The sequence below is a fragment of the Littorina saxatilis genome, linkage group LG17 (assembly GCF_037325665.1).
Source record: "Littorina saxatilis isolate snail1 linkage group LG17, US_GU_Lsax_2.0, whole genome shotgun sequence".
Classification (NCBI taxonomy): Eukaryota; Metazoa; Mollusca; class Gastropoda; order Littorinimorpha; family Littorinidae; genus Littorina; species Littorina saxatilis.
The window spans coordinates 45,159,178-45,172,006 of NC_090261.1; the positions used below are offsets into that span (position 1 = coordinate 45,159,178).

General features: G+C 40.8%; 1 protein-coding gene across 1 annotated transcript in view; it reads right to left on the minus strand.

Moving 5' to 3' along the window:
- Positions 1-9,741, minus strand: part of LOC138953195 (uncharacterized) — a gene marked incomplete in the record, with an annotated part of 247,254 nt that extends 237,513 nt beyond the window's left edge. Inside the window, 2 exon segments of the mRNA XM_070324991.1 lie at positions 7,554-8,086; positions 9,598-9,741. Coding sequence (XP_070181092.1) covers positions 7,554-7,685 — 132 coding nt within the window.
- Positions 9,742-12,829: the final 3,088 nt, after the last annotated feature.

The following is a 12,829-nucleotide window of genomic DNA, read 5'->3' on the forward strand; positions in this document are numbered from 1 at the left end:
GTGCTTGACTACTTCTTTTGTTACTTCTTCAAACCTGCTTGTCCCTTATGCCCGTAAGTCTCTTTTGTCACTTTACTGAACTGCTTGCTAGAGTGTCTGTCTCCACTGCTTGGCTGTCTTTTCCAGTCTGAAGAATTTAAAAGTTCAATACTCTTCAAAGCAGAGTTCGACGCATGTCTATTTTTTGCTCTTTTGTTTTCAGCCACTTATCTTTCTGCTGCTGAACCTCCCAGACAAACTTGATGGGATAAATCATAACAATTCTATGTTGTTGAAAATAAAACAGGATAATAACTGTAACAATGGGAACCCAGCCGAAACGATCAAAGAAACACTGACGCGTTTTTGTTATCGATGTTCCCTCGTTCTTTCTTTCTTTCTTTCTTTCCTCCGCTGACAGAATAACCTCAAGGCAAATACATAAACAAAGAAAAGGTGTATCGAGCTGAAAGCAAAAAAAAATACAAAATTATGACTAGCACTTCAAACTTCGTTTTTTTAAACTATTCTCCCGCAAAATAAACCTGTTTATAAACCTAACATAAACCCAAACACAACGCTCCTGGTATCAGCAAAGCAAAACGTATTAGATGCAGGCGCTTAAAATGTTCCCTTTTTGTGTGTTTATTCCCTCGAGTGGATTTTTAATCTTTCTCACACAAAAATAAAATAGTTCACAAATCTGAATAAATCAAAACCGCGTGTTCTCTGCTGGTACTTCACATTTTGGCTTTTTGTTTCCCTTCACTCAAGTGAGTAGCGTTAATGATGCAACAACAACGTCCGTGCACAGCCTGGCTGCAAAAGACAATGAGAATCCAGAGCCCACACTTCTTGTCAAGCTAGCTCTAACCACACCAGCCACCTGTAACGACCCTAGCACGTCCAGACTTCAGATGGCATCAGCCAAGGACTCACGCAGAGTACAAATTGCTGTCTTGCTTTAATCATGGTCTCCGACCTGTAGACTGGCTTGCGCTGTCTCCACACGAGCAGAGCGCACGTGGTAATTGACAGTGATGAAACAGGCGCGCGGTTACACAAACATTTATCTATTTTGGATGCGATAGGCATCGCTTTGAACGGTAGAGATTGCGTCATTCATTTTTGATGCGTTATTTGAGTGTTTGTAACAACGCGAGAGATGGAGAGTTAACAGCGTTTGGTGTTGTACGTTTAGGTCGTGAAATTTTCATGTTCTGTGGGGAGGGGGGGGGTCGTTCTCTAAAGAGTATCATGAATTGCGGTTTACGTCGCAAAAATCATTCCTGTGGGGCAACTTAAAACAAATCGATATTTTCTGGTGTCACCTCAATCTAAAGTGACGTTTAGTTTCATAGCTTTATTACCCAGTTGAACATGCTTACCCAGCTGATAGGACGTATAATCTTGTCTTATAACTGCACAAATCCAAAACCAGCTAACGTTCCAAATCCAGAATTAGAAAAGCAGAAAGTTATTGGAATGTTTTAATTTTGACAAATTTCTTAAAATCAAACCTTACAATAACTAACCTTTGTTGTTGTTGTTGTTGTTGCTGTTGCTGTTGCTGTTGCTGTTGTTGTTGTTGTTATTAGTTTGTTTTTCTGGGGTTTTTTGTGTGTTTTTTATTACTGCTCAGTTTTAAGTAGTGACTGCGTTTCTCAACCTGTGTTTGTTGATATGGTTTTGCGCATCGTCTCTCCCTTACTTTCCTTCTCTCCTTTATTTGAACAGCAGTCATCGGAAGAAATTATTCAGAGTAAAAGTGGACTTCTAATTAAAATACATGTTACTTTTTTGACGTCACAACATGGTTTAATTTGTGAGTAAAACGTTATGTGTACTTCACAAACTCGAAATACTTCGTTGCCCAAAACCAACTTCACCTACTGTAAGCTACGAGTGTTACAATATTAAGAATGACCCTCCCCCCTCCCCCCCTCCCCCCCCCCCAACCCAAAAGAAAAACCCGGTTAGTTACTGGAACGTTGAATGATATCATTTCTTGCTTTTTCCATAAGCGAAAATTCGTACTGTCTTGTCTCGTTCTTGTATTGGTGAGTACAGTATTCCTTTGTTTTTTAACTTTGTTCATCTTACCACAGTCACTTCGTTGTTTAGATTTTTTTTAATATTGATTTTTTGTGCTCTAGGGAGATTTCTTGCTTTTTAATGTACAATATATTTTTCAAATAAAATAAAACTGCCACCATGACCAATCGATGTTCATTCTTATTCATTGGAAGGAAATGCAGAGGTATAGTGTCTGTATGCATTTCGCAGAATTGTGCGTTGGTCTTTCGATCAGTCGCTCGGTCTGAGGTTAGGGGTGGGGGGAGGGTGTTCAGGATAAATTCAATGCACTCGTTAGTAGCATAACTATCCAGTAATTATCTAAGAACTCTGTTTCCAAGGAACCGTTAAAAAACTCCGCAAAGTCTTAGCCTCTAATGGATCGGGGAATTCGGAAGGATGCTTTCCCGGCAGTGTTTCAGACAGATAAGAAAAGAGCTAATGCACTGATCCGGTCCTGATACTCTATACAGTCTTCGACCAAAGAACTGACGGACACAAAGATAGCACTCAGTACGCGCCGCTGAATCTGCTGATGTATAATTATACATTTTGAGACTATTGATCGTCTCGGCCCGATATTTTTTTTTTATTTACACAATACATCACGCATTCACATCGGCCAGCAGATCGCAGCCATTTCGGCGCATATCCTACTTTTCACGGCCTATTATTCCAAGTCACACGGGTATTTTGGTGGACATTTTTATCTATGCCTATACAATTTTGCCAGGAAAGACCCTTTTGTCAATCGTGGGATCTTTAACGTGCACACCCCAATGTAGTGTACACGAAGGGACCTCGATTTTTCGTCTCATCCGAAAGACTAGCACTCGAACCCACCACCAAGGTAAGGAAAGGGGGGAGAAAATTGCTAACGCCCTGACCCAGGGTCGAACTCGCAACCTCTCGCTTCCGAGCGCAAGTGCGTTACCACTCGGCCACCCAGTCCAATGAGTTCAGTGTGTGTGTGTGTGTGTGTGTGTGTGTGTGTGTGTGTGTGTGTGTGTGTGTGTGTGTGTGTGTGTGTGTGTGCTTAGGTCATATGGATATAGGTGGGAGACTCACGGTCGCAGTATACTGAGAATGTGCTAATGGTTTTGTCATTGGTGTCGCGTGCCTTATACGACCCTTTTTGAAACGTTTGTTGGTATCATACTTCCCTATTTCTACAAAGTCCGCTTCTTACAATATCAACGATGTCAATCGGCGAAAATACTCGATAACCGTTGTTTCCCACATAGTGAACAGCTTTGTGTACCATTTGTGAAATCATTACTGCACTTGATAACGTTGGAAACTTCTTTTTACCAACTCAGCAGTCTACTCTGACGCCTCGCTTTGAATCCAATAAAAGTCATCTCTGGCGAGTACTTTAAGCAGAGGTAATTACTTTGAGACTAGACAAGTTAATCTCTGGCAAATCCAAGCAAGTAATTACTTTCGAGTCTGTAGGGTCATCTCTGACAAGTTTAAGAAGGATAATTACTTCCAGTCTAACAATGGTCATCTCTGAGAAGGTTTAAGAAAGATAATTACTTTCAGTCTAAAAAGGGTCATCTCTGACAAGTTTAAACAGTGTAGTTACTTCCAGTCAAAAAAGGGTCATCTTTGACAAGTTTAGGCAGTTTAATTACTTCCAGTCTAAAAAGGGTCATCTCTGACAAGTTTAAGCAGGATAATTTCTTCCAGTCTAAAAAGCGTCATCTCTGACAAGTTTAAGCAGGATAATTTCTTCCAGTCTGAACAGGGTCATATCTGACAAATTTAGGCAGGATAATTACTTCCAATCTGAACAGGGTCATCTCTGAAAAGCTTAAGAACGATAACTACTTCCAGTCTAGAAAGGGTCATCTCTGACAAGTTTAAGCAGGATAATTTCTTCCAGTCTAAAAAGGGTCATCTCTGACAAGTTTAAGCAGGATAATTTCTTCCAGTCTAAAAAGGGTCATCTCTGACAAGTTTAAGCATTTTAATTACTTTCAGTCTAAAAAGGGTCATCTCTGACAAGTTTAAGCAGTGTAATTACTTCCAGTCTAAAAAGGGTCATCTCTGACAAGTGTAAGAACGATAATTACTTTCAGTCTAAAAAGGGTCATCTCTGACAAGTTTAAGAAGGAAAATTACTTTCAGTCTAAAAAGGGTAATCTCTGACAAGTTTAAGAAGGATAATTACTTCCAGTCTAACAATGGTCACCTCTGAACAAGTTTAAGAAGACTAACTACTTTCCGTCTAAAAAGGGTCATCTCTGACAAGTTTAGGCAGGATAATTTCTTCCAGTCTAAAAAGGGTCATTATCTGACAAGTTTAGATAGGATCATTTCTTCCAGTCTAAAAAGGGTCATCTCTGACAAGTTCAGGCAGGATCATTACTTCCAGTCTAAAAAGGGTCATCTCTGACAAGTTTAGATAGGATCATTTCTTCCAGTCTAAAAAGGGTCATCTCTGACAAGTTCAGGCAGGATCATTACTTCCAGTCTAAAAAGGGTAATCTCTGACAAGTTTAAGAACGATAATTACTTCCAGTCTGAACAGGGTCATACCTGGCGAGGTTTAGAATAATAAATACTTCAATTCTGAAAAACAAAAACATTTCACTATTTCGCGTCCGAAGATGGTCATATCTGGTTTGTCTACGAAGGGTACCAGCTTTTAATTTTTAAAAAAAAGGGTAATCTCTGATGGGTTTAAAAAGGTTGACTACTTCGAGTCTGAAAGGGCCGTCAAACAAGGTATTTATTTCAAACCTACGACGTGTTCAGGACATTAATTAAAGTGCACCGGGAGTCGCTCCCTGAATCTTCTGAACATTTCCTAATAAGGATGTAAAAATTATGATGTGATGTAATGCAATGGGACGTCATGTCATGACATCAACCCGATTCCTTCATAAACGTACAAATGGAGCAAATTGGACACCGGGGTCATAAAATACGTAATGAAACAGAACTGTTTCGTGTTAAAATTCGGTGTGCATTTGCTTCAATATATGTAGAGTAATAGTATATGATTAAAAGCAAAATGTGCTTTTAGATTGACTTAGTAAAAGTAATAAAAATAAGCAAAGCGATGAATCAATTAAACATGTTAGTTCACGGATGACAAGATAATTTCAAAACTATTCATCGGAATGATTTGAAAGTTTGCAGAATTGTTTTAGACATTCTGATAGATGATTTGTTCCAGAGGATTTTCTCTAGGAAAAACAGTTTAAGAGATACACATTTTCCAGTTTTCATAATGTTGTTACCCACAAAGTCAACATTGTATCTCTTTAACTGTTTTTCCTAAAGAACATCTTCTGGAACAAAACGTCTATCAGAATGTCTTAAGCAATTCTGCAAAAGTTCAAATCATTCTGATGAACAGCGTTGAAATTATCTTGTCATCCGTGAACTAAAACTCGCCTGAAGTCCAGTTCAGGAGAGTTTCTCCAACAGATTATGTGTCAGGCTTTCTTATTTGCTGAAGTAGCATGTTTCATTGCGCGTGTGCGTGTAGTGATATTTGAGAGATCACCGGTGTGACGTTTTCATCTTTCGCCGTGTTGATATTTCGATTCTCGGCCTCGTTGATCTAGTATAAACTCTACACTGAACAAAAAAACACCCTTCGATAGTACTGATGAGCGACCTTGTGTACCTTACATTCATGGGGCCAAATTTGTCCAACCAATTATTTTATTTAACTTAGAAATTTGATTCATCCTAAAATGTTTCCCTTCTTACTCAAGGGACGTAACCACTCGGTACAGGTTGTCGAAGAATTCGATTTTGGGAGTGAAATCTATTTAATTTCACCACCAATTTTCTTCACATGCAAGAAACTGACGCGCTTTTCGTCCATAAATAATTTCCCTTCTTAATTTTACCAGGAAACAACATTTCAGTCTCGAGTAAATATCGAGGGGGAAATATGTACACAGGCGAAAGATGAAATCGTGACACCGGGGCACACGAAAGAGAAAGAGAAAGTGAGAGCTGCAAATTGAACAGGATGGAAAGTTGATGCGACCGAAAGAATAATTATTGGGTTCCGTGGAACGCGTTGGCAACGTCACCCCTGTGCAAAAGACTACTCTTAAAACGCGGCTAAGCATGCAAAGCATGCGCGATCTCAAAGAGTACAAAAAATAGTGCATAAAATCAGCGAATTAGAGTGCTTAACACAAAAACCCTGATTATGTGCACTTCAGGCAGGTTTCCAGAAACTCTACTTTAAGTCGAGTTTCTAAACTGTACTTCAGTAGAGTTTCCCCGCGCCGTTTGATGCTAACTCGACTGAAGTAAAGTTTCTACCCCAAAACTGACTCTAAAGAAAGCATCAAACGGCGCGTCATATAATGATACGTCAACTTCCCTGGATTGGTGGCTTTGTGGTCAGTGACCCGGAACGAACACAAGATATAGAGGGAACGGTGTTACAGCCAGCAACTTTTTGCGCACCGATTTCAGAGACAAAGGCACCTCAGTGAAATTGAACTCGGTACATGCATACTAAAAGAGGAACATATATGTTCAATCTTAAACAAAACTTAAGAACAAGGACACTCGTTTGTTTGCCATACAAGTGCCTTTTCTTTAAAATAAGGCAGGGTCACGGGGAGCCGCGATTTGTAAAATGTTGTACAAATCACGTAAATGCGCCCGATATTGTCTTGTCATCTCCAAAGTCAGGGATCTATAAGATTTTTAAATTATTTTTTTGTATTACTTTACTGTCCCATCGCTGGGAAATTCGGGTCGCTTCCTCCCAGTGGAAAGCTAGCAGCAACAGAGTCGTGCTACCCCAAAGTCAAGGGATCTGTAAGATTTTTTTCTTTTTTTTTCATTACTTAATTGTCCCATCGCTGGGAAATTCGGGTCGCCTCCTCCCAGTGGAAAGCTAGCAGCAACAGAGTCGCGCTACCCCAAAGTCAAGGGATCTACTGGATTTTTTTATATTTTTTTTCTCGTGACTTTATTGTCCCATCGTGAGAAATTCGGGTTTGTTTTCTTTGTTGTGCTAAAAATCGTAATATTTTATCTATCGGGCCCAAACCACCCCCCCACAACCCAGCATAGAGGCTCTAAACAATAAATATTAATAATAATAAAAGGCATGTATTACTTTGTGGAATGCGATATTTTTACATTTTTACATTTTTACAAATCGTGGTTTTAGGTTCGACGTAATTTGTAATTTTTTTTACATTTTTATAAATCACGGGTTAACACGGGGTAAAACTACTTTCATTTTTTCTTCAGGCTTCCACGCTGGAAAAAAAACCTTGGAAGTCACAGCAACCTAGTCTTGTCCAGCCTACCCACATGTGGTCTTACACAATCGAACACCCCCACTGACCTGCTCCGAGTCACATTTTGACTCCGCCATCAGTTCACACCTCAGTGCTACCTCCTCGAGAATGTTCAGCCGCCGGTTAAGGCCGTGACGTGACGTGATGCAATAATTATCACGTGAAGTCTTATGACGTCAAACAAAAAAATGCTCAACTTACCAGTCCCAGATAGATGCCAGTCATGTTGCGGGGCCGAGTAAGGGCGGGGATGCTGGTCTGTGAGTAGGGTGTGTGGCGGGTGACAGGCAGGCTTCCGGCGCTGCGGGGCGCGTTGTATAGCTGCACGTGCATCGTGTCGTCTTGCAAATCCAAAACTGGGTCACTCTCGTACTCACACTGGTGTAGCCTATATGACACTGAAAGTCTTGCTGGTTTGGGGTGCTTTGAAGTGCGAGAAGAAGACGCTTGATCACAACACTTTCTATTGTAGATCGCTGATTCAGTCGCCGTCCAACTTCTTAATAAACAACCAAACACAAAAGTCGAGTTGCTTGGTTGTGCGCAATTCCTGTGTTGGCTGCTTTGTTTCTAAAAGAGTCCGTCAAGGCGCTGTAGTAGTCTGCAGGCTTTGAATGTCCGAGTATGGTTCGCCGATTTCCAAAGGCACTCGTCGATACGACTTCGAAGGCGATAACACCTTTTGAATTGTCGCTGTCGCAATATCAGATCACGGTCATATCGTAGCCATCGCCCTGAGGGGAAAAAAGAAAGAAAAACAAGCCAGGTTTAACCGGTAATCGGACTTATAATTATATTCACAGTCAGTCATGTGTGTCAGTCAGTGCATATGTGTGTGTGTGTGTGTGTGTGTGTGTGTCAGTGTGTGTGTGTGTGTGTGTGTGTGTGTGTGTCAGTGTGTGTGTGTCAGTTTCTGTGTGTCTGAGTCTGAGTGCGTGTGTGTGTGTACGGTGTGTGTGTATGTGTGTGTGTGTGTGCGCCAGTGTGTCAGTGTCAGTCACGGTGTGTGTGTGTGTGCATGTGCCATGTGTGTGTGTGTGTGTATGTGTGTGTGTGTGTGTCACGGTGTGTGCCGTGTGTGTGTGTGTGTGTGAACGTCAGTGTGTGTGTGTGTGTGTGTGTGTGTGTGTGTGAACGTCTGTGTGTGTGCCACGGTGTGTGTGTCAGTGTTTGTGTGTGTGTGCTTCTGTGATGCGGCTTCTGTGTGTGTGTGTGTGTGTGTGTGTGTGTGTGTGTGTGTGTGTGTGTGCTTCTGTGTTTCTGCGTGTGCGTGAGCGTGATGTTGGAACATAAACCAGGCTTTTTTTCCGACCAGGCCAGTTATATCTTTCTTTCTTTCTTTATTTGGTGTTTAACGTCGTTTTCAACCATTCAAGGTTATATCGCGACGGGGAAAGGGGGGAAATGGGATAGGGGAAAGGGGGGAGATGGGATAGAGCCACTTGTTAATTGTTTCTTGTTCACAAAAGCACTAATCAAAAAATTGCTCCAGGGGCTTGCAACGTAGTACAATATATGACCTTACTGGGAGAATGCAAGTTTCCAGTACAAAGGACTTAACATTTCTTACATAGGCCTACTGCTTGACTAAAATCTTTACAAACATTGACTATATTCTATACAAGAAACACTTAACTTGACAAGGGTAAAAGGAGAAACAGAACCGTTAGTCGCCTCTTACGACATGCTGGGTAGCATCGGGTAAATTCTTTCTCGTCCCAACCAACTGATATGGGACTCCCCCAAACCCGCGGGGGGAGGCCAGTACAGTTATATGACGCCAGCACGAGTATCCACACACTTCACCGCCGCTTTGCCTATCATATCAGTCCCTCACGGTGTCTCATATCAGAACTTTAAAATGTTATCAAGTTTACACCCACACCAAACAAGCCGTAGTAACCTACCACCTACCAAGTCAACGACCACACATATACCGGCTCATATGACCGTGGCTGAATTGATCGCTCAATCGTTTTAAGTCAAAGCCGTTAAGCCAGGGAACCAAATCACCAGCAATGCCTAGTGCTGCTCGGGTAAGCCCCGTCTTCCCAAAACAAGCAACACGAATCGACTGTAGAATCGATCACACAGCACCAATATCTGGTAAATACCTACTCTTGTTCGTCTCCAAAAGTTCGTCTGCTTCGTTTCCAGGTACGCTCTTCGGTTTAACTCTTGTTTCAGCTATCCTGTTCATTCCCCCCTAAAATGGATAAAAACCAGATGAAAGCTGTTGACTTACCTTGAAGGCGTTGTTCTGTTAGAAAATCCACTCTGCGAAACACAGAGGCAATTCACAGATGTAGATCGACTTTTCAATCGCCGTTCGGTTCGGGCCATGGAAGCATGATCGGCCTCGGAGTTAACCGGAAACTCGCGAAGCGTCCATTTTGGGGTTCCGAAGATGACGTCATGTAGCAACCCGCTTCACTAGGGACGCCTTTTCATTTACTGATCTCAAAATAGATAAGCTCGCACCTGTGGTAGATACATATTGTGTCTATCTTAGCAAGAAGAAATAAGTCACACATTTAAGGAAGCTCTAGTAAGCTACCTAACTTTACATCTTGAACACGCGGTCAGTTACACGGTACGTACTGGCCGCGTGTTCAAGATGCCTAACTTTACAGATGTAGAGAACAGTGTTAACATTGTTGTATTTTTTGTGTGTTTGTTTTATAAATTTTTCTGTCCGGTCATTGTTTTTGTTTTTATTTTTAGTTTGGTTGGGGAATGTGTGTGTGTTTAACAGTATTTTTCTTTTGATTGTTTTGATTGTGGGTTTTTTAAATTTTCATTTTTGCACTTGTTTTTGTTTTTATTTTCTGTTTGGTTGGGGAAGAAATGAGTGGGAGATCATATGTGCAGCAAGAGACATACCCAGAAAACAAATATGTATCCAATAAATCATGACCTACAATAAAACTAGCAGGAGATATCAGTAGAAGTAGAAGTTTACACAAAAAGATACAGTACAATGTATTACCTTTGGATGTGATCAGGCACTCAAGGCCTGTGCTGTATGCCTCCCAGTGCACACCATGTTGATAAACTTGCTTAGAATGTAACGTTCTGTTTAGATGTGTCCGTTGTGTGAAAACTGCCCGTGTAGTCCAGATCAAATCAATGGCTCGGGCGGGGATGTAGCTCAGTCGGTAGCGCGCTGGATTTGTATCCAGTTGGCCGCTGTCAGCGTGAGTTCGTCCCCACGTTCGGCGAGAGATTTATTTCTGAGTCAACTTTGTGTGTAGACTCTCCTCGGTGTCCGAACACCCCCGTGTGTACACGCAAGCACAAGACCAAGTGTGCACGAAAAAGATCCTGTAATCCATGTCAGAGTTCGGTGGGTTATAGAAAAACGAAAATACCCAGCATGCTTCCTCCGAAAGCGGCGTATGGCTGCCTAAATGGCGGGGTAAAAACGGTCATACACGTAAAAGCCGTGGGAGTTTCAGCCCATGAACGAACAAACAAACAAACAAATCAATGGCACAGTCCCCAATTACCCTCATGGAAATACTGTGGAACTCCCCATTTAAGACCCCCCCAATTTGAGACTCCCTCCATTTCAAGACCCAATTTTCTCACATTTTCTGTTCATAATCTCTGTAAATTTACCCCCATTTTAAGATTCCCTCCTTTTTGAGACCTGATTTTCTCAGATTTTTGACGGTCTTGAAAGGGCGCTTCCACTGTAACATCACAAACTGAAAGAAGAGCGACTGTTTTTGATTCACTCAGTGGGACCTTGAACCTCATGCAGGGCTAAATCGGGTTATTGTCAAATCAATAAAAACCATGTACTGTGAGGATTTTTTCAAATTAATGGTTTGCTCCACCCTTCCTGTAACAACTTGTTTATTTCAGCAGGGGGGAAGGGGGGGTTAGACTGTGGCATGCATATGATATTACAGTGTCACAACAGATCAGTCAAAACAACAATTACAGGAGATACATGATAACAGCAAACAGAAAAAATTCACCAAGATACCAAGTCTGGAGTTGTTTATTTCCAACAAATGGAATGAAAAGATGACACAATTTGAAACAAGCAAGGAAAAAAACACACAACTGATCAGCATATATTTATGTTCTCAATATAATTTCCCCCCCCCCCCCCCCCCCCTCCACAAACAAAAAGTGAAAGGTTTGTTTTTCTTATTGTTCATTTATTTCAATTTCAATGTTCAATTTAAAACAAAAACATACCAACATATTAAACCAGGGCAAACAATGCTATTAGATCACACAAAATTAGAAAAAGGTAAGCAAATCCCTGCGCCTTGAATCCGTGGTTGAGATATGTGCGCGACATAAATTGCTTAAAATAAAATAAAATAAATACAATAAATAAACTTCTAACTTCAACAGTTGACCCCCCCCCCCCCCCCAGCTGACTCAAGCCCCCTCTTATTCACATTTTCAGTTCATAACATCTTTACATTTTATGATTTACTTTCATTTCAACATTCCCTCCCTTTTGGAGACCTGGTTTCCTCAGGTTATTGTCAATCTTAAAGGGCGCGCGATGTATTACAAATACAGCAACTAATAAACAAGTCGCATAAGGCGAAATAACAACATTTAGTCAAACTGTCACACTCACAGAATGAAACTGAACGCACTGCTTTTTTCACCAAGACCACATACTCGTAGTTTCGTCAGTCCACCGCTCGTGGCAAAGGCAGTGAAATCGACAAGCCATGCAGAATAGTGCAGTAGTGGTCGCGCTGAGCAGGATAACACGCTTTTCTGTATGTCTATTCTTTTTAGCTTACTGAGTTTGTTTTAAATCCAAACATATCGTATCTATATGTTTTTGGAATTGATGAAATTGTTTTTAAATCGATTTCGGAAAATTAATTGTAATCATAATTTTCATATTTTTAATTTTCAGAGCTTGTTTGTAATCCGAATATACCATATGTATATGTTTTTGGAATCAGAAAATGACGAAGAATAAGATGAAATTGTTTTTGGATCGTTTAATAAAAAATGATTTTAATTACAAGTTTCCGATTTTTAATGACCAAACTCATTCATTAGTTTTTATGCCACCAAGCTGAAATGCAATAACAAAGTCCGGCCTTCGTCGAAGATTGCTTTGCCAAAATTTCAATCAATTTGATCCAAAAATGAGGGTGTGACAGTGCCGCCTCAACTTTTACAAAAAGCCGGATATGACGTCATCAAAGGTATTTATCGAAAAAATGAAAAAAACGTCCGGGGATATCATTCCCAGGAACTCTCATGTCAAATTTCATAAAGATCGGTCCAGTAGTTTAGTCTGAATCGCTCTACACACACACACACGCACAGACAGACAGACAGACACACACACACACACCACGACCCTTGTCTCGATTCCCCCTCTATGTTAAAACATTTAGTCAAAACTTGACTAAATGTAAAAACAACCATACGTCAGAAATATATGTATAATTAAAAAATAAACCAGATCTCACAAAGGCAAG